This window comes from Drosophila simulans, chromosome 3R, assembly GCF_016746395.2.
Source record: "Drosophila simulans strain w501 chromosome 3R, Prin_Dsim_3.1, whole genome shotgun sequence".
NCBI lineage: Eukaryota > Metazoa > Arthropoda > Insecta > Diptera > Drosophilidae > Drosophila > Drosophila simulans.
This window is the reverse complement of record NC_052523.2, coordinates 890,000-911,882: the sequence shown is the minus strand read 5'-3', so window position 1 is coordinate 911,882 and position 21,883 is coordinate 890,000. Positions and strand designations below refer to the sequence as shown.

General features: G+C 41.2%; 2 protein-coding genes across 5 annotated transcripts; both read right to left on the bottom strand.

Moving 5' to 3' along the window:
* Nucleotides 1–45: 45 nt before the first annotated feature.
* On the bottom strand, nucleotides 46–2,639 carry LOC6726676 (sideroflexin-1-3). Of its 2 annotated transcripts, none has more exons than XM_016176092.3 (7): nucleotides 2,531–2,639; nucleotides 1,617–1,785; nucleotides 1,411–1,560; nucleotides 1,189–1,306; nucleotides 964–1,125; nucleotides 611–738; nucleotides 46–539 (listed from the first exon to the last, which is right to left on the bottom strand). In XM_016176092.3, the coding sequence occupies exons 2-7, from the start codon at nucleotides 1,777–1,779 to the stop codon at nucleotides 295–297; spliced, it is 966 nt and encodes a 321-aa protein (XP_016033171.1). In that variant the 5' UTR covers nucleotides 1,780–1,785; nucleotides 2,531–2,639; the 3' UTR covers nucleotides 46–294. The 2 variants fall into 2 exon arrangements, with proteins under 2 accessions (XP_016033171.1, XP_016033172.1); XM_016176093.3 differs by lacking the exon at nucleotides 2,531–2,639 and adding an exon at nucleotides 2,235–2,512.
* Nucleotides 2,640–3,659: 1,020 nt separating this feature from the next.
* On the bottom strand, nucleotides 3,660–12,948 carry LOC6726675 (probable sodium/potassium/calcium exchanger CG1090). Of its 3 annotated transcripts, XM_016176091.2 has the most exons (7): nucleotides 12,500–12,948; nucleotides 9,432–9,665; nucleotides 9,144–9,378; nucleotides 8,410–8,699; nucleotides 7,378–8,350; nucleotides 7,027–7,215; nucleotides 3,660–6,967 (listed from the first exon to the last, which is right to left on the bottom strand). In XM_016176091.2, exons 1-7 carry the CDS (start codon nucleotides 12,500–12,502, stop codon nucleotides 6,957–6,959), a joined length of 1,935 nt encoding a protein of 644 aa, XP_016033170.1. In that variant the 5' UTR covers nucleotides 12,503–12,948; the 3' UTR covers nucleotides 3,660–6,956. The 3 variants fall into 3 exon arrangements, with proteins under 3 accessions (XP_016033170.1, XP_044779150.1, XP_039150780.1); XM_044923215.1 differs by lacking the exons at nucleotides 9,144–9,378; nucleotides 9,432–9,665; nucleotides 12,500–12,948 and adding an exon at nucleotides 8,804–8,935; XM_039294846.1 differs by lacking the exons at nucleotides 3,660–6,967; nucleotides 12,500–12,948 and having other exon boundaries at nucleotides 7,022–7,215.
* Between the last annotated feature and the right edge of the window lie 8,935 nt (nucleotides 12,949–21,883).

Here is a 21,883-nt window from a genome sequence, read left to right as displayed (position 1 = left end):
CATTCGCATGGATGGTGTGCGCGGGCAATTTGGAACTGAGTTCAGTTAACAGTTAACAGATTTATTTTGGTTTCATTCATTTTCACTTTTACACAATCACTATAATATACACTGTAAATTGGGTTCATTGACGTGTCGCTCGCTGTGAACGGTAAGCATATGCGGTCAGGCTAATATCAGGAGTATTTCGAACGGAAGTCAACAGGCAAAATGCCAATAAATGCAAAAAGGGAAATAAATAGAGGCTCAATCGAGCAGTATTGTCTCCGTTAAGCTCGTAAATGGCATAGGGCCTCACAGGCCTTTGTTGAACCAGACAGTTTCCAGTTCCGGACGTTTCTTCCTAATGCTGTCCCGGACCTCTGACTCCAAGCTATCCACTTTGATGTCCGCTCTCTGCTTAAAGAAGGCGCAGCCTAGGGGCGTGGCGAAAATCAGCACGAAGCCGCAGAAGAGCGTTTGGATGGGAGCGTTGGATCGCGGGTATTTAGCCAGGAATCCCCTCTTCTCGAGGACATTCATCAGCACCGGTGTGAGAGCTGAAACGGAGAATAGCGTAAGTATCGTAAGTTTTTACACTTTTGTGCGCAAGGATGCCTAGGAGACGTACTCATTCCCGGTATAGCCATGGCGATTCGACTTAGGATTACGGTTGAGATCCCAACAACGGCCGCCTTCTTTGAGATGCCCATTTCGTTGCTGTGTTCATCGAAAAGCGTCACTCCGTTGCGCAGCTCTCTGTAAAAGAGGATTATTATATACATATTTAGTTCTCTGCTTTAAGAACGGCTGAATTAGCGTATATAAACAGCTTTAATGAAATATGAATAAATTAATAAGGTGCTGGTAAAATTATCTCTCTAAAATTGTAGTAGAGCTGCTCTAATCGAATCAGGCCTATTTCATAATTATACAAATGAAATGTATAGAGGAAATAACTACTTTAATACAAATTCAACTTACTGCATTCGCATGCAGGGGATGTTGATGCAGTTGGCAGCTCCAACTGCCACTAGGGGGACAAGGCGACCCAAGAGCGGATTCATGTTCTTCACTGCGTGGTTCAGGGAAAGGGCCGTGGCCAGGGCTCCGCTAGTGGCCAAGCAGTACGAGGTAACTAGTTGCCTGCACAGGGGACGAGATCGGTGAAGTTAGTGTCGGGGACTGCTGCTGGAAGCAGGTACCTACTGCTGGCTGATGGGCGAGGTTCCCGATCGGTTCGTGTAGTTGACAATGGCGTTGAATGTTTGATTGAACCACTGCCAGAAGACGACGGCGGGAGTGCTTTTGTAGAAGGCCATCATGCCTGGAATGTGATTTAGCTATTATTGTAGTCGATTTAATCAGCAGCGCGGAAGCATATAGTTTATTTGACGCCAATTGCGCACCGAAAACGTCGCTAATACGCACCGCCGGTGATGATTGTGTTCATGGGCATCTGCGCCGCCATGCGCCCGATGACTATCTGCTTCTCCCCGGTCTCCGGATGGAACGCCGAATCGTACAGGTACTTGGCGCGCCACACGTCGTCGATGGTCTTGCACTCGGGAACATCCTTGCCTTGAAGTCCGAATAAGATTAGTGAGCTAATTTGGTGACTTACTCTACTTTCTTACCAGCCCGGTACTTTATCACGATCTGGCGGGCCTCCTCCAACTTCGAGGCGGAGGCCAGCACATTCAGCGGGTTGGTCAGCAGGAAGAAGTGCTTGGCTCTGCCCAAGTAGGAGTTCTGATCATATTTCGGCTCGTCGATGTTGACTCGTGGGAGAGGGCTCATGATTGCCTGCAAGGAGCGTACGTAACCAGTAAAATATGTATCTGCGAAAAATAATCGTTCTCAAAGCGGAATTCTGAGTTTCGCAAACTATGTTTTCCGTCCCGCCCATGAAAGCACCTCTTATCAGCCCGATGCTCGTAACCTAACTGAGTCCCCTTATCGCTGGTAAACAAGTTTCTCCCGACAACGCTTCTTGCGCATATATGTAGGCACAAGAAAACACTCTGTTTAAATGTATGTACACACACGCCCGATACTAGGTATATAGAGAGGATTTTTAAAATGAATTGGCAGTGGTCGATAGCCGTGCCCGTTCCATTATGTATTCAAGAGTTCCGAAAGTTATATAATTCGTCAATGATTATGATAAGGGGCTAACAAATCTGTGCGTCTTATCGAAGACTGCGCACACAGCGCACACACAAAAGAACAGGTAGCAGCAGACACCGACGCACCGTTTGGTTTTGAAGGGATATTCCAGCGGGAGCACTTTCACCCACACGTTGCTACCAATTTGGAAGTCAACCGACGACTGAGCGGAAGACACCGACACAGGTTGGAGCTCTAGAAAGCTTTCCCCCTCTTCAGCCGGTTGTTGGGGCGTTCCGATTGTTGGGGCGGGGAAAGCTGGAATGCGAGGGCTGGAAGGGCGAGAGAGTGGGAGAGAGCTTTGGTGCGTGCGCGGTATTCAACAGCTGGGCTTTAGTGGTGGTTCAGCATATGAAGATTCGGGTATAGACTTGGAAACTACCCTTTGAAATAGTAAATAACTTTTGTCGGTGCCTTTTTGCTTTCGCCTTTTTAGCTCATATGTTACTGGGAATTTGGATTCAAAAATGTTTAATTTTTTTTTTTTTTTGACACCCTTAAGGAAACACAGCCTACTTATGGTGATTTATATCAACCGATTTTTTGCAAAATGTTTTGATATTATTTCATTTTTAATTAGTCTTGTAAATTCTATCGATTTGTAAAAAAAACTTTTTGCCACATCCAATCTAACCTCCTAAAAAAGCCAAAAACTGCCATACCCACATTTTTGAATTGTTTTTATATTTGAATTGTTAGATATTTTTTCTTATTTTATTCCCCAATATCTATCGATATCCCAGAAGAAGCATGAAATTTCGCGTTTGCATTCACACCAGCTAAGTAACGGATATGTGATAGTCGGGAACTTACGTTAAGTATGTTGACAAAATTTTAAAATTCTTATCTAACACGCCCTGTAGCTGAGTAACGGATACTTGATAGTTGAGAAAATCAATTAAACTTTTTAGTTTCTTAAAACTAAAAGGTTAAAAGGAGCATTTTAATGATTTTTGTTGCTTAATAATTTAAAACAGTATTCTTGTTATGTAGTACTTTGTATTAAATAGTTGTAGTCGAATAGATTAAAAAATGTAAAAAACTAAATACAAAAATCATAACATATTAAGAATGTTAGTCAAATTTATTTCATAATTAATAGCTTGAAAGTCCTCTTCGATGTTTATCCTTAAAAAGATTATGGAGCTTGGTTTCTTAAAACGATTTCAAGACTCCAATAAACGGAGAATCTGAAAAAATTACAGGGAAATCATCTTTTAGCCCCAAAATATTTGAAGATATGTTATTGGTAGAGTAATAAAAAATTAGGACTGGAAGTAAGAAAAACAAAGCTGTCCTTTTGAAAATGACGTTTTAATAATAATATTAAAAATAAAATTGATTTTTAAGACGTGTGGGCGTATCAGTGTTGAGCGGTTAATAGGCGTGGCCAAAAGTTAACGATCGATTCGTCTTGGCTAGATCGAGAATAAATATTCTTTCTTTTCATTGAAACATTTGATGTTGATGTTACTCCACGAATAAAGGACCAAAAAGAGATTCAATTCACATTTTGTTTCTAGTTATGCATTTATTTTCGGAATTCATATTTAGACTAAACATAACAACAGTTTTGTATATTAGCAATAGTTTCGTGTTTCAAGTTAAGCCCCACCAATAGGTATAAATTGTCTCCTCGAAGGTTATTTATAAACAGTTGTCAATATAGTTTTTGCAAACAATTACGACTAAGTAACACAAATGTCAGACGTAAACATTTATTGTAATTTTTGGTATAGCATGTTATAGTTGTAAGTATGTATAAGTTTATGTAACAGTTATTGTACATTGTATAAGTTTTTAGGGGAAAGAATTATTTAGTTGAGTGTCTACTTTTGTCCAGAATCCTTAGATAGCCTGGATCCTCCGCAATAAATAAAGTAGATTGCATAATTTTATATACTTCCTCCACAGGTGCACTTTCGCATAAGATTCAGTTAAAGATAACACGAACTATTATATTTGATATAATTCTCACACTTGAAATAATTCCAATCGAATTTTTTAACTGTTTTTCTGTATTCAAAACAAACGACAATGGCAGCTTCAAGATTTTGGATCGACATGTGTTTAGAGTAGGAAGAACCATTTACTTGGGTTGGGCCAAGAATAGCAAGCGATTTAAGGTAATAAAGAACTGAGATATCTATGTGGACATTCTTTAATTGGCGGATTGTTCGATTTCGTGTGTAACGTTGATTTTGTGTGTGAGCATGTGGTCAAAATGACTGCGTAGTCTCTTGCCTATATTAAAGGATAATATATTTTTATGAAGCTAATCCGACTTGCTGTTACACTTTTGAATAGCACAATTTAAAGTTTTCAATTATTAAACATAGAACATGGTCATTTTCATTAATTCCTGAATAACCTAAAACAACGAATTTTAAAAAATATTTAAATTTATATTTTTTTACTCTATTACATATTAAGCAAGGAAAACTTGAATTCTAATTGTGGCAAAGAAAAGAATAGTTCTTTCGATTTTTATGAGTAAAAATGTCCCTTTCATTACTGAAATATACACTTGTGGAATATCCTTTGTTTTTTTGTAATAATTGAGTACTTGTTATGTAACTATTATCAACATAAAAGTGGAATAGGGACAAGATATTTCTGGGCTGAATTCCAACTGCACTTTAAAACTTGCAAGGCGACTCTGATACCCTATCTTGGCTGCTGGATCTAAGGAACAATTGGTAACTTAAAAGTTAAAGGAAGAAGGTTAGAATATTATTGTTTTGAACACAGCTCACTGTGCCTAGCTTTGGATTGACTCGGTTCTGGAAGATTGTTTGCACGAACTAAAGCCTTTAAGCATTATTATCCTTTAACCTCCATTGGTATTTGTCTGGTATTGTGTATAAATATGTAGAATTAATATGCATCTATATATGTAGTACTTAACTATGAATTGAGCTCGTCCACATACCAGCGCCCACTGCATGAGCATGACTAGTATCGGTTGTTGTATGTGGATAACTGGGTGCATATACTGGATACATACTGTATGTCTCGGACATTGCTTTTAGCTAAACGTGTGATTCTGTTTTCGCATCAAACGTCGTTATATCTTGTGAGGATGAATGTGAGGAGAAGCAGCAGGACTCGGACCAAATTCAGAAGCTGGGTTGGCCAAGAAGTAAGTACATACTGCCAAACGGCTAACATCATATAACGCGTGCATTGGCTTGTCTTATAATAGACAAATAACACATACTTAACAAATACTCTTGGTGTGTGACTTAAAAAGTCGTACTGTTTAATGCCTATGATCCCTTACACTGAACTTTTGAAACAACAAACTTGCTTAGCCTTACACTAGACTTCAAGGACCATGAATTGACGGAATAATAATTTCACATGGATTAACTGAGCTATTTATTGTAATCTCAGAATACATCTTGTTACCAACATTCAGTTTGGTTCCCGTGACCAGCCAATAAGAACTGGTAAAATGCGCTACTGATGGTGCTCTCAATGCAGTTAATTACCCAGAATTGGTATGTGAAACCTCTCTACAATTAAAATTTCGAATCCTTAGAAGAACACATACACTGAACCGTTAAAGGGGCTGGTTTTGAACATGGAATGTGTGGAATGAACAATTGACCTGATCTTGTTTAATTTGTGTTCCATTGTTTAATAGGTATTTATATGTGGTTATTATTTACAATAATAAATTGACACGAATAATTGCCATCGTAATTAATGTCTTTGCACTTTACTGCTAATTTATATATCGAAAAGCTATGACGTTGTATGTGGTTTCGTTAAATGATCGATTGCAAATTAAATAAAAATTAACATTTGCTCGCAGTTCTCTGAAGAACATATATCGTAATCGAAGTGTAAATAAAATTCGTTGTTCTTTTTCCACAGCTCTAAGCTCTGCATATCTGGTCTGTTTCCAAATGTATTGGTTTAAAACTAGCTGGAGAGTAATTTCCAGATCTCGAAAATTAGGGTCTACAAGTAATCAACGTATAGGAAAGCGATGTGATTCAAAAGTATATACATAAACGTAACACGACTAAGGTATATTAAAGTCACATAACTATTTGATTGTGGTGCGGGCCATATTGTGTTGTTAATTAAAACCCTTATCTGCAATAGCTACTTTTGGTTGTTCTTTTGTTTTTAATTACATACATTTGTCTTCCTATCTACAGTTGTATTCTTTTTTCTTTACAATTACTTTTCTTTTCTTACATATTCATGTGTAATTCCTTCAAAACTGAGAAACTTTTTTAAAAGTTCTGAAATTTTAAAACTATTTTTATGTCGGTGAAAATGAGAACCGATACGGATTTTGGCCCTATTCCATCCAATCATCTTTTGTTTTGCAATGATAATCGGTGGAAGAGAAGAGAAGACGTTGTTCTTTAAAAGAATTGTAGCTCTTGTGTTTAATGTGATTGAAATTTAGTGGCGAAAATTGTAAAAATTTATCAATGATAAAGAAATTACACCATTATTGGTTTTCATTTTCCTATATGTCCTTAAAATACGTGTTAATAAATATAGTATACATTTACATTTATAATATTTGTCTTTTGGTTTATCATTCTTTTGGTGCAATGTAAAAATCCATGTAAAACGCGTTTTGAGTATTAAATTTGTCCTCTAATTAACGTTAGGTAAATATTACTCCTAATTTTTCGATTTCTTTGCGTTTTCCAGTGTTTTCGGTTGGTTTTATCTGCGGCCTAGAACAACTCTACATGTACGTAAATGTAAATATGGTATTCGAAACTTGGTGCTGGCAATGAGAATGTAGATCCACTGCTGTCAGGATCGCCAGGATCTTAGTAGGTGCCTGAAATGATACTTTCCGATTAGAGGAACTCAAGATCGCCCCTTGTGGTGCATACTAACTGGGGCACTCGGGTGGGTTCATGTAGCCGAAGACATTCAACTCGTAAAGCGACGCCAGTGTGATGAAGAACAGATACCAGACCATGAGAATGATGCCGAGTCGCTTGTCCAGCTTCCATCCGTTCAAGTGCGTCGACAGAATTAAGAAGACGACGGTGGAGAAGAGCGACAGTGTGGAGTAGGCCAGTCCTGAAAATCGAAATTGGTTGGAAAACAGAAAGGAGAGGCAAAGAGCACCTGAGGATTAGACTTGAACGGTATTACGGGTGCGCTGCTACTTGGGCTAGGACTCTCATGCCACGGACACACGACGATGACTACAGGGTAGATGGACACGCAAGCGATACATACCCTTGGATATTACGTTGACGTGCGAGCCGGGCTTTATGATGGCCGTCTGAATGAACCAGGGAAGACCTAAGCACACTAGTATATCAAAGACATTCGAGCCTATAGCGTTCGACACGGCCATGTCGCCAAAGCCCTCTTTGATAACGGCTATTGAGCTTAGGGCATCCGGGACAGACACGCCAGCGGCCACAAACGTCAAACCCATTACGGTGTCCGGGATGGCAAGCGTGGACCCAATCACGGTGATCATCCACACCATAAAGTAGGAGTAGAACGATATCCACACCATCGACATTAGGAAGGTGAAGGGGTACCAGTTGCGATACTGCTCCTGCCGGCAGTCCGGCATCGTCTTCTTGCAGAGAAAGTGGATCGGGTAGACGACGTACCAGGAAACCAGAGCTGGCAGCCCTCCTTCCATGGGACGCAGTAGAGGATCGCGGCGCGGCTCTCGCTGCTTGTCCGTGGACTTGTAGTAGTCGTTGCCTCCAGCCGAGGTGGCCTGAGTAGAGACAACCTGGCCACCACTCTTGGCAGCCGCAGCTGGAACATCGCCTGTTACCACAGACTCGGGTTGGTCGGCGTGGTAGCCCATGTTTTCCTGACCACTGTGGCCCATTCCCCAGTCGTCAACGGGCGGAGGATTGGCCACTGGATTCGGCTGGCTCTCATCTCCCCATGCGGCGTTCGGGTCCCATGTTGGATTCGGATCGCCGTAGTTCTGGTAGTCGCTTTGCGGCTTCGCACTTCTGGTCTCGCTATCATCGGTGGCCTTCTGTCCCTGGGTCTGGACACTTTCCTGGGTGTAGGAGCCTTCTGGAACGTTTTTGTAGGTTACCAGTGCTGACTGCTCTTCCTTACTAGGTAGCTTGAAGGGCAAATTCAGACCCAGTGCCCAGCGTTCCAGCTCCGTATTGAAGTGGAGGGCCACGCAGTATCCTACGTAGCAGAGGAGCATCACGACGGACTCAAACTAAAAAGAAAAAAAAGATTAGATGACGTAACGATGGCTGTGATTGTGTAGCAACTTACGCATGATATAACGTCGTTGAAGATGATTATTAACATCACGAGAATAGAAACACAGTAGAAGAAGCAGTCCCGCACCAGGGGCCACCAGTTCAGTTGGCAGACGGTACCCGAGCACAGGGCGCAGACAGAGATCACGAACATTATGTTAAATACGGCCGATCCGATGACCCCGCTGATGCCGATGTCGTCCTTAGCAAAGAACACTCCTATCACCACAGTGGCCAGCTCAGGAGCCGAGCTTCCGGCAGCCATAAACGTGGCTCCCGCTACATCTGGCGATAGCTTTAGCTCTGAAATGGAATAAACAAACGAGTAACGGATGTTATAATCGATCGATTCTGGGTTATCCTATCCCTTTGCTGCAACAAATAGTTGAACATTTCAGTATTCACACCTCGCCAGCAAAAATGTGACTATCAGTGCTTGAAAAATAAAACCGCCTGTAGCTGGTCCGGTTATAAAGGGTAAAATATTTTGACATACTACATATCAAATACATTATACTTGGAGTTAGTTGTCCGATCATAACGAGTGATACAGAAATCGAAAGGTTGCTCAAAAACTAATAACAATAACTATTACCATGGTATGCTCTTGGCGATGTAAAAAACAAGTGACGACGCTTCTTCAAAATGCAAAAGATTTGATATAAACTATGATTGACTTTCTAAATACACTACCGAAAAGTTGATGTTCAGTAACTATCGCCACTTTTTGTTTGGCTGAGGACTCACCCTCGCAAAGCCGATCCAGACTGGCCACAAAGTACTCATCGCAAACTATTGCCAACCCGAAGAAAGTGAAGACTGCCACCAGTATGTGGAGGATAAGGCCGCCGTGCTGTCGCGCCCACTTGTTCATCAGCGGCTGTGGAAACTGCTCGATAGCCGGGGGCGTGCAGTTGTCCCGCTTTGGGCGCCAGGTGGGAACCGCGCCATGAATGGGAGTCGATTGTGTGGTCACCTGAGGCTATCGGAGAAAGTGTTAGTCCTAAGTAATCCTGGATCTTTAAGACACGGTACCTCAAACGCCGGTGTTGTGTCCAGAACGGAACTGCCCTCTGTGTTTCTCTCTGGAGTATCCTCCCCGTTGGCCTCGGCATCGCCAGCGTCCTCGGCCAGAGCGCCCACATCCAGAGGCAGGGCCTGTCCGTCCTTGGTGTCTCCTTTGGCGGAGTAGATGCTGACGCAGTAGTAGATTAAGAACAGCAGCCCCATGTTCCACATGCGGGCACGGCGGGATCGACTGCGTACAATCTGCAAAACAAATATTTAAGTTAGTGCGGCTAACATATGTATTTGCGTATCTGATCTTCGATCCCGACCACTAAAACGACATGTTTCTATATAAAAACGTGATTTTAAACACTCCATTGCTTTCAATATATCAATTAATTTTAGAATTCATTTAATAATTTAGACATACCCTAGGTTTTAAAGAGTAACAGACCAAGTTGGTTCCCATCAAGTGAGAAGATGAACAAGCTAAATTAATACTTGTATAGACGTTTCTTTAATGAAAACGATCAATTTGGAGTATTTTAGCATGACATCTCGATAATTACCAAGGTCACAATAGTCTTTACATGTTACCCCCTGCAGTGGTATAAAGTTAAATAGTTTACTGTCCGATTAAGGCTTATTATCAGAACATTCTTTATCACATATTTAATATGCGATATCCCTTCAGGTTCATATCATAAACAAAAACTCCAAAAACGATTTCCTATGTCAATCGGTGTTTGTCAATTTCACACATAAAAAAACACATTTTCATTGTCTTCATTATTATTTGTCAGTGTAAAAAAACAGCTTGGAAAGGAAATATTAGAGTACTAAGACTATTTTTGCTGGTTTATGGTGCTTGGCTTATTGCACGAGCCAGCTTTGTCTGCCGCTGTTTGGTAGAAATGTGACACCTACATAGTTTGAACTGCAGTAAGGCCAGCCGAGCAAACAAATTCATATATGTGCATACATATCTTCTTTCCAAAACGCAACTTTAAGTTTAACTAAACTTTAAGCCCTTTAGTCGACTTCCCCGACTATCAGATACCCGTTACTCAGCTAGTAGGAATGCGAACGCGAAATTTCATCATTGTTCTGGGATATCGATAGATAGTGGTGAATGAAATGAGAATGAAATTAAAAATTGTTAAAAAAATATTAAATTATTTTTAAAAGTGTAGGCTTGGCAGTTTTGGCAAAAGATTTTTGGCTTTTTTTTGGAATTTTTTTGGATTTTTTTGGAATCGGTAGAAATTAAAATAACTAATAAACATATGAAAAAATATCAAAACAGTATTCAAAAGTGTCGGTGTGGCAGTTCTAGGCGTTAGAGTGGGCGTGGCAATATGGGTCAACAAACTAGCGCTGTGACTATGTCTCTAGAATCTGTATTCCTAATCTAAACCTTCTGGCTTTTATAGTTCCTGGGACCTCGAAGTTCATACGGTCGGACAGGCAGATGGACAGGGTCAGATGAACTATTGATCCTGATCAAGAATATATATACTTAATATGGTCGGAAACGCTTTCTTCTACCTTGCACCCTTTTACTCTACGACTCAGGCGTAAAAAAAGATAAAGCTGATTAGTCGATTTCCTCGAATATCAGATACCTTATCTCGTAAGACAGCTAGGAATATTAGACTAATAAAACTATGAAAAAGTATCGAAAAGTTTTTCAAAAATATGGGCGTTGCAGTTTAAGGCGGTTTTAGGGCGTTACAGTATGCGTGGCCACATTGTAAGATAAATCTTTCCCTGACTGTCAGATACACTTAACCCAGTTAGTAGAAGATGGCAGAATGATATTTCAAACTTTTGTCGGAATAGCGATTGAAAATCCCGAAAATAAATCAAAATAAAATAAAGCAGACTAGAGAAAACGTGTGGTCAGACATCTGCAATGTTAAAAAAGTGTTCAAAAAATGTTTTTTCTGAGGCCAGTTTAACGCAGCTCTTTTTCAACATTTTGTCTTGGACTCTAAACGTTTGGAAAAGTTGCATACATTTGTAAGAACATATTAGGGAGCACAGAATTATGAATAGTGAAATAATATCATTGTTTCAAAGTACAGCATTTATTGTGGTGCACTAGTGTTTAAAGTTTTTAAAGTATCAAGTAAATACTCTATACCATCTGACATCATGGACCTTGTCTCCCAACTTCTAAAGTTCTGACAATTCTGAATCCACTTTAATCTATAAACGCAGATGTGATTGAATAATTCTAGTTGATATTGTCATTGTTTTTGCTGCTGGTGTGATAACAGCGCACACTTAAAGCAAATGCCCGAGCGACGGGACTCTCCTCTCCCACTCTCTTAGGAGAGAGCGAGAGCGCGAGGGAGCAACGAGAGCAAGTGGGGAGTTCACCATTAAACACGAACGGCCCTGGGATACAGGGATAGCATCGTGAGGAGTGTGGGGCGTGATGCGAAGGCCTCGGCGGCGTCAGTATGACTGAGTGACTAACGAAGCCAAAGCCACCACACCATTCCGTGAGCTCAGTGCCCCCCTTTCGGGCCACTCGGTCATGCCGCAAAATATCGATTTACAGTTACGCCTGCCCCTCCCCGTGGCCCGCCTGCGCTGACAGCCAGCACCCTTACTCCCGATTGCTGTTGGGTAAGGTTGCAAGAGCGGGAGGGCGCAGTGGTTTTCGGTTGACTTTTGCCGTTAGTTACCGTTGTTGTTACTGCTGATGCTGTTGTTGCCTCCACGGGTCTGCTGAGGGGTATGGGAAGAGGGGAAGGAATCCACGATGACGGCGTCATCTTATAAAAATAAATGACTGTGCCTATTAAATAGACGAGGGGACAGTGGCGTCGGACGGGGAGGAAAGGAAAGCTGTGGTAGCTCAGCTTACATCATACACTTTCGTATTTTACTTCAGCGGCGCAAGACAATGGGGCATAAAAAAGCAAAGGCGCTGCTTCTTTCTGCTTGTGCCCCATTCTGCTCCTTCAACAAGGGACGAGGGGTGACAATTGACTTGCAATTTGCATTAAGGCAAAGGATGTGCATAAACATGGCTCAGCGGATTAGGCCTGCACCTTGTGGCCCATTTCATAATCACTTTTTACCATTTTCACTGTTGCCTGCTGGCGCTGCTCTAGGTTCGCTCTCCGCGGATTTGTGGGCTCGTTAATTGCAGGCGGTAGTTAAATTTTTAACGGAAAACAGATACAGAAGAAACAGTTGCCTTGGAAAACATGTGAGGAATCAGCCGGAGAGTTGAGTTCACTTGGCCAGCTCCACTAATCCATCGGCCTTTAACTTAATCTCGGTTCACTGGGGGCTTCGAAGTAGGGTTTCGCCTAGCATATCATTTTACAATCGATGATTTTGGCTCTTTTCCTCCGCCGGGCGAACGTGGGCGAGTATGTGCGGTTCGAATCGAGTACCTCACGGACTGAAACGAGACGAGACCGGACAGAACGAGACGAGACAAGGCTAGAGTGGATCGAGCTGGCCTGGTTTTCCACCGATGACGTCTGAGCGCGAACTGATGCAGCGTCGTCTACCGCACAACTTCGCACGGATGGAGCGGACGTCCACCAGTGGCAATCCACCACAGCCGAACGCTTCGGCCGGAAATGTGAAATAAGAAAGTGCGACGCCTGGGAAATGGTTTCGGTGTGGGTGGGTGGTGGTTGTGGGTGCGAGTGAATGGTCCGGTAGCGCCATCTATGGACAGCTTTTCAAGTCGTGGTTCGTGCGAAAACATTTTTGGCTATGAAGGGCGAAAAGCTATACACATATTTGTTTTACGCCTATGTCCTTGGACATTATAAGCTGGCATAGCACCTATTAACAAACAAATACGAACAAATTGGTACATTTTAACTAACTTTAAATAACTTTTCGCTGTTAGCTGGATATTTTTAGTTTTCCCTTGCTTTTACTGGCTGAGTAACCGTATTTTTTAATATATATATACTAGGCATACTAGATTAATTACGCTGCCGATGCTTGCTTCATTTCCGTACATAAAACTGATGTACATAAAATTGATGTACATATTACTGCACTTTAATTTTATATCGATAGCAAAGCTCCTCATGCAGGGTTGTTGTGGAGAGATTCTCAAGCCTAAGAATAACGAGGGATGGCATTGTAGTACATACGTATTTGTTTGATTATTATTTATTTGCGCCCAGCCTAGCCAGCCATCAAACGTCAATTGCGATGGCATAGTCAAACAGCAAACAAGCAACCTCTGTCAGCGCATCATTTGAAGTGCCGCTAAGGACAGCAATTGTCTGGATTTTGCCACATTATCCTTTAGATGTGCAACGTGACTTGCCGCTTTCTCAGATCTTGCCGCTAGCTAAGCATGCCTCTGCGAAAACACAGTTCTTTAGAGGACATGTCTCCGTCGCCCTGCTGAATCGTCACCTACAAAAAAACCGCTTTAACAATGACGAATTTACCTGTTGACACCTACAAATAGACAATTCGTCTAATTAATGGGAGCGCTTCGGAGACACCTGAGCCCATCCAAGAAATATGACGGCGAACTGTTCCTCAATTGTAACAGGTTATATGGCTTAATTATTAGTCGATGGATCCTTAGGGTTCTCAAGGATGCCCGACTGTCTGCCAAACTCAAGAAATATTCGCAGTTCTAGGAAAAAGCAGCGTCTGTTTTTTCGGGGACAGTTCAACGAAAAAATATCACTTTCATTTTATGTTTACGTGTGGCTAGGACCAGCTTACCTCAAGATCTTGTTTAATGAATTTATGTATTTTAATGTATAGGTAAGTTATGGTACATGTCTATACATTTTTCGTAAATTAAAAGGGTATACAAATTAGGGGAATGCAACTTTTCTCTAAATCCTCTTGCCATAGAAAAGGTAAGCAGACTAACCAAGTCATGGCTTTTAAATTTGCTAAGAAGATTATTAATGACGACTGCTTTTATCGTCGTCCTATTACTCAACAACACATCAATAAGGTAAAATTGGCTTTAAGCTTTGATTAAGGATTTAGTTTAAATAATTGATTTTCTTTTATCAAAGTCTTTATTCGGCATGGATAAAGTATGATCAGAAACCTCGACTATCAGATACCCGTTACTGAGTTCGTGGACCGAGAAAAATCAACATTCTTTTTGTCATATTCATAGAAAGTGGCAAAAAAAAATCATAAAATAAAAGAACATTAAAAACGTGTTGGGGCTTTGTGGGCGGTGCATTATCTGTATTTCAATGTTCATATGGACGGAAAGACGACCGGACAGACTGGCATGGCCAGATCGACTCGGCTATTGATCCTGATCAAGAATATATATACTTTATATGGTTGGAAACGAGTCTAGTATACCCTTTTACTCTACGAGCTTACACTTATAAGCTGGCACGCCATTATTTTTAAAAGCAGTGTAGATCGGAGTGCAAGAAATGTTCTTATACTGCAGACATAATCTGCGCTAATAAATACAATAAATTGAATTATAACTATGGGTATGTCGTTAGTGAAGAAGGTAAGCATCAAGTGGATGCTCAGTGCCACTGAGCTTGTGGGAAAGGCAATTTTAATACTTAAATCCGTTCTTATAAAGAACTATAAATGGTAGAACAGTAAGATTCCATACACAAAGACACATCGTAATTTAGTTACCAATGATGCAACGCCCACTCCAACGCCCACAAACCAGCCGAAACTGTCACGGCCACATTTTGGAGATTTAATTTTGTTTTTCCCAATTTCTATTGAAAAATTTGAAATTGCAAGAGCAGAGTAACGAGTATCTGATAGTCGAGCAACTCGACTATGGCGTTATAACTTGATTCGTTTTATTATCAGTCTTGTTAATTTGTATCGGTATACCAATAACATTTTGACCACGCCCCTTCTAACGATTTTTTTTAATTTCATTATTTGATTTTGAATGAAATTTCTCAATTGCATTTCCACTAGTATAAGAAGAATCTTAAAAAAATTGAGCTATTTTGATTGGGACTGGTGAGGTAATGGCATAAAAAAAAACTATAAGTCTAATAAATGTACTAAATACAATTGAAATATTAACCGAAATGTAAAAATGCAAGTAAGAGACTTCAGTTAAATGTTGTTGAAGGTGCACGTTTGAAACTATATAAATGCTGATACTAAGTTAACGTGAACTATATGGTATGTGGTATATGGTGTCTATAGTAGAATTCCATACTAAATTCTGAGTGAATACCAACTAAATGGTATTAACAAAAAACTAAAACGAGAGAGAAAGCTATTACTCAAAATCCTCGACTATCAGATACAAGTGGAAGTAAGAAGTAGAAAATTAAACATTCTTACACATCTATAGATATGGCTTTTGCAACTTACGCGCGTTACAGTGGGATCGATAGAAATATGCGTAGCGAATAATAAATTTTTGAACAAATAAATAAAATTTCAAATGTGTGGTCGTAGCATTCGTGAGCTGATAGTCAGCACAATAGAGTAACAATGTTATTCTAAAGTCTTTAATCTTTTGTTTAATTAATGAAGGTGTCACACTGACAATATACACGATAGTATATGTAAGCTTGGGTGTATAAAACTGGGAGCACATTATCACTTATTGAAAGGCGGGGTTCAGGATGAATGAAAAATAGTAGTTAAGGACTCTCGCATGATAGCATACTTCACGCGTCGCACACCTTCGAATTAGGTTTTAAACTAAATACAAATTCGGTGACTAAAATGCGGCACCAAATCGATTGCGCACGCTCAATTTAAGCGGCGACCCAATGTCTGCCACAGAAGCATAAGATCGGGATCGGGGTCGGGACGGGACGGGCTAGCCACATCACCGCAGGAGTCCTGTCGCCCTAAGCGGCTGCCAAAGGTGCCACGTTCAATCCATTCAATCCGAGACAAAGACGCCAGCGTCATAATGGAGGAAAGAATCCGAGTTGACTCGTTTTTTGACGTAACTACCCGAAATTGGCTCGCTTGTCATTATTCATGTCCCACTTTCTATTCAGAAATCCGGGGAAGGTGTCAGCCGAAGGTGTCGGCGCTGGCCCTCCGATTCTCAATACCTAGTGGCGAAGACGTGCCACTACTTTCGCCGTCTCCGAGTCCATTGTTCGCCGGCATTGTTCACTTTGCCTCATCGAGTGGCTGGGCCGTGGTTTATAGCGGCGATGCATTCGGGATCGGGGATGAGGCAATCCTTTGTGTATGGCGATTCAATAAAACACTTATTGTGGACAAATTTCGACATATTTCAAGCGCAGTTTTTGTTCGTTCTGTCTATTTTGTTGTCGATCTGTACGGCGGATCTGTTCCTCTTCATTCGGGCTCAAAGGCGATGCTTGACTTGACTCTTAGCCAGAATCAATTTATTTTATGCGAAATAATCGTGTTGATGGCTTCGTTCTCGCCCCTTTTGCCCATTCGGTTCTCTTCGCTCTCATTCTCACCCTGCCACAGCGACATTTCGGCATGGTTCCAACCCCAGGTCCAACCCCCTAATGGCAAGAGTCTGCAAACCCTCGGGCTGGATTTGGGCTTGGGCTGGGAGCGCCTAGGTGAAGAAGGGTGGAAGTAATTTAAATTTATGATGCCAATTTATAGTAGTTTTTGCGGTTTTTGGACAGTCGCATATCACAGTGGGTCCCAAGGATCTGGTGGGTATGAGGGGCGGGAAGCGACAAGGCTGCAAATGGATTGAAGTGCACACGTAAAATCATATATTTTAATATCAGTGAGTTTAAAACCACCAGTTGTCTTGTCAATTTTTTTTAAGTACTATCCGAGCGTGTAAATAAAACAAAAGTTTTCGACTAAGCTTTCTTAATTGATGCAAACTTATCCTATGCTTGCTCCTTACCTTGTAAGTGTTGGAAATGAATGTATCTGTTATCTGATATAGATTAAATGACTTACGAGCACTCTATTTTAAATTCGTTCTGTTGGCTGTATTGGGGGCCCTCAATGCGCTGTAATCAATCAATTATTCGGAATCATAATTTTTATGGAAAAACGACATTTTTTATATGTATTTTTTCGTCTCTGTCTGAAAGCCAAAAGCCGATCAATCAATCCAAAAACCAATGTTTGGCACGCTCAACAATTGTAAGGCCCTCGGACAACGTGGGCCGTGATAAAATGCATTCGCAAGGTTGATTGATCCCGATCGCAGGAGGAGATTTGCGCAATGCACACCTATCTATGTACATGTAGTGCACAATGGGTGGGTGAGGGCTTCATTTCAAAGCGGCTCAGTTCGAGCTCAGTTCATCATTCATCCGGCCTATTCACAGGATTGCTAGCCATTCATCATGGAAAGTGGGCAGAAGGAGATGGACCTACGCACTGAAGTCGTTAGGTAAACACGAATTTATCGGTTATTATTTGCACCTTTCGATCATAATTGCACCTCAGGTGACAGCCGCGTCAGCCAGGCCCATTGCAATAGCCCATATCCTACTGTTTCTTTCACAAATCTTTGCATCTCACCGTTGCATTCAGAGGTCAGTCGGTCGGAATGGCATTGATAACTAAGTGTGAAAAGGCTTTTCATACAACACCGAAGAGGAGTTGTGAATCGGCAATGCTGGCATTGTGCGCATTCTGGGGAAGTCCTTGCCCTCAAACCACTACCATACATTTCAATTTGCATTTGACTTTGCGGCTGTTGTGGGCGAGCCAAGCCACTTATGAAGCAAGCAGGGTGTCGTTTCCTAGGCGGATCAAGGCACGGGCCGCTCCTGGGTCTTCTTCTTAGCTGGTCTGCTAACTAGGGCCCAGGAAGAGACAATTGCCACCGATTTGCGCTTCCTCCTTGACACTCGCCCTTGAAAAGGTGGGAGTTCTAAGAAGATTTCGTTTTTGAAATCTCAGATAAGCTGCAAAGCATGTCAAACGGTCAATTGAATGAGATTGCATCGGCTTAGACATTTCTCCGATTCCGGGGAGAAATTAAGCGCGAAAAAAATGTATTTAAGTGCTTAAGTATCGAATTTCCTATACATATGTATTGATTTCAGTCAGTAGCTTGACCCGCAGCAAATTGCAAAATTGTATATAATTTGGATCAGTATATCCTAAATGACTTTATTTTATTACTTTTTTACCGTTCGAAATCACACTAGCTGGGTAGCAGGTATCTGATAGTCGATAAACTTTACTAAAGCGTTCTCTCTTGTTTGAATATACATATAACTACTGAACGGATCTTTAAGCTTTGGCTGCCTTTCTTGTGCAAGAATGATATTGCAGAGAGTATTGTAGCTTCTCTAGGAATATTTTGCGAAATGATATTCTATCAATGTTCAATGTTATTTGCAAATTTAATTGTTTCTGCTCTGTTTAATATTTTGTACGACAAATAATATATTAAATATGAAATTTCAAACATATCCTAGTCAAAATAACATGATGATTTCGTTTTATTTAAGATTTCGTAATCATAAATATGAATACCAAATTTTAAAATACTTAACCTGTAGCTACTTTAAAAACATAGTGACGTCGATGTAAACAGATTTTAAGTTTGATTTTAAAATTAAAATGCTTAGATACTATTGTTTATAGTATAAACATGGGTATATACTTTATACCCATTGCTCGTAGAGTAAAAGCAAATACTACTACTAGCAAATACTGGTAAAAGGGTATACTAGATTCCTTGAAAAGAAGGTTACAGCCAGAAGGAAGCGTTTCCGACTATATAAAGTGTTTATATTCTTGATCAGGATCAACAGCCGAGTAAAACTGGTCCACTCTAAAAACTTTTTGCACGCCCAGTCTAATAACAAACAATATTTAAATTTCTAGTTCACACTTCCAGCTGAGTAACGGGTATCTGATAGTCGAGGAACTCGACTATAGCATTCTCTCTTGTCTTTAATGTCACATATGGGTATTCTTAACTTAACTTGCCCGTTCGAATTTCAATTTCCTGTTGTAAGCCGAAAATCCGTGTTATCCTCTACAGGTAAATACAACAGCGATTCAGGCGGGCTGGCCCAACTGCGACATTGTTTGGATGCAAATATCTGTTAATAATAGAACGATTACCACCGAGGTCAACACTTGACAGACAACCGAATAGGAAAAATGCGAGCACAGCCCGCAGAAATATTTAAATGAAATCCCGCCACTGGGCTGCTGGCCACCGTCCATGTACGGCTGCCATCCCGTGAATGGTCTTCGCTACAAGCGGATTATCGGATTTGAGGTTAAGTGGTTTTCAGTACTGGCAGCCGTTTTTGAATTGAATTCTTGCCGCAGACTCTCCCAAATGTTTTGACTCGGAGGCGACGAAACGCACGCGGAAGGCGGAGCTATCGGGGACGCCATTGCGTGACCGACCCGGCAGCTGTTCCTGCCGTCGCAGATGTCCCGAAGATCTCTCTGCAGTCAGGCGAGGTGCACCACTCAGCTGTCGCGGGAGCCCCAAGAATTGTGGACGGCGGAGCTGGACCTCAGCGCGCGCCACGAAGAAGCCGGGGAATCGATACAATTGATACCGATCCTATCACGAGTACGCGCATCCTGGGGAAGGGGACGCGAATCGAGTCACAAGCGGGGTGGCTTTTGTGCCGTGCCTTTTAATGGACGACACGGCCAATACTGGCGGCATTGTGTCACGGGATGAATGCTCATCGGTAGTTGGCGGTCTGTATGGCTTGCCACAACCTTTTGTTGCTGGCTGCCGCGGCACCAACTCCCAGAAAAGAGCAACCGTGTTCCCCGCACAGGGGTTAGCCGCAAGAATTAGTCGAGTGCATTCGGCTGAAAAACTAATTTGATTTATGTTTTCGCATTTCGGTTTCCCAGTTTCCCGGTTCTCCTGCTTTGCCGCCATGGACAGCCATAACAAGGACGTTGGCTGCCCTTGGAACGCCCAGGCAAGCGCCCCTTTATGATTCTTCTGACAAGCTCGGCGAGCTTGAAAACCACATGAGATTTGCCGAAAGTTCCGCTTGTTATTGGGTATTTTTATAGCTCATCCGATTTCCATCGATTTCAGAGCAAATTTAATTTCAAAAAACAAAAATTAATTGCATTTTCTACGGATGGGCAAAAAATGGAAAAACAGGACGAACAACGAAACGCACTGTATCCAAATTTATTTAATCTATATATTTTTATTAATAGAAAGCAAGTTTGTTGTTGTTTATTTAAAGGATTAACATATTATCTGAATCGTCCGAAATGTATATTTGATCCCTTGATCCCTTAAATATTTGTCAGTTTACCCATACCTCTTATTACTTTTAATTTTGTTTATAATAAATAAGGAATTCACACATAATAGTAGTATTTTTTATCCTTATAATTTGTTAGGTTAAAAATTCAATATTTTTTGAGAGTATAGTTAGTTAGTGACTTTAATTTTAGGTGTAGTAAATGTTGTAAATATACATATATTCTTGACCAGGTTTCAATACGGTACCACGCCTACTTGAACGCCCACAATGTGCCTTTTATTGGTCTTCCAGATTCCCATCGATATCACAAAAAGAGCTGATTAAAGGGTATTTGATAGTCTAGGTATACACACATTTACACCTACCTGTTAAATACCGGTCAACGATTTTAGTATCCCCATTACTGTACGAGTAACGGCAAAACCTAAATGTTTTTGAAAGTTCTACATTAAGAAAGTTAAATCTCTTGTCTTGTATTTTGGTTTCCTTGTAGAACATGCATTGGATATGTTTTTATAAAATGGCAAAAGCCCTTTTCCGCATAAACATCATTCAGATGACGGTCGGGAAAAACTACTTCGAAATCGTTCGAACTTAGAATCTTCGGCCAGGATCACCAAAGAGTGAGCTGGGGGCTTATTGAAACCCCCTATCCTTAGTCCATTCGTAATCTACGTGCTCGTGAACACTCTATTAAGTTCACACACTTGGAATGATAGGTATTATTAGCGGGGATCAAGTCTAGCTTGCTAAATCTCGCGATTCCACTTCTTTGAAACGTAATCTTGCTTATGTGTCTTGTGGCGAAGGAAGTTTAGTTAGGCTGGAAGTTTCCCCTGATCATGTCGCCGTCTGGGTCTGCGTCCATCCTATATCAACAGTCCACGTACTTTCCTCATATGTGGCGTGTCCCGGCTCGAGCACGAACGCTTGTGAAATTTCCTAATTAATCCAAATATGAATATTACGTCGAGATCTTATCTCGGGTGTACCTTCTAGTGACGAGCCATCAGGTATTGGACAATGCTAGTCGTTGCAGGCAATCCTGCCATTCCATGAATGAATTCGCGTTCGCCGGCCAAGTGGTTACCATATCTAATTATTTTATAACTTCCTTTCATACCGGTTATGAGTGCCGCATTGTCCTAGGTAGGTTGCAGTTTACGACCCGTCGGGCTGTGAGACGATTGCGTGGAAATACCGGCGCTCATTACTTAAAGAATCTACTGCGGAAAATCCCAGGCGGCTGCAAGCCCAAGTCCAAACCTACGCAAATAAGCTGGTGAATTTTACAGCATCGCCACCCTCAAG

What these genes read in the sequence shown, in the direction of transcription:
- LOC6726676 (XM_016176092.3), bottom strand. Translation starts at nt 1,779, where the DNA reads ATGAGCCCTCTCCCACGAGTCAACATCGACGAGCCGAAATATGATCAG. An exon ending in CGTGATAAAGTACCGGGCTG is followed by an intron (nt 1,561 to 1,616) that starts GTAAGAAAGTAG and finishes TCGGACTTCAAG; the next exon opens with GCAAGGATGTTCCCGAGTGC. An exon ending in GAACACAATCATCACCGGCG is followed by an intron (nt 1,307 to 1,410) that starts GTGCGTATTAGC and finishes ATCACATTCCAG; the next exon opens with GCATGATGGCCTTCTACAAA.
- LOC6726675 (XM_016176091.2), bottom strand. An exon ending in ACACAACACCGGCGTTTGAG is followed by an intron (nt 9,379 to 9,431) that starts GTACCGTGTCTT and finishes TTTCTCCGATAG; the next exon opens with CCTCAGGTGACCACACAATC. An exon ending in TCAACGACGTTATATCATGC is followed by an intron (nt 8,351 to 8,409) that starts GTAAGTTGCTAC and finishes TTTTCTTTTTAG; the next exon opens with TTTGAGTCCGTCGTGATGCT.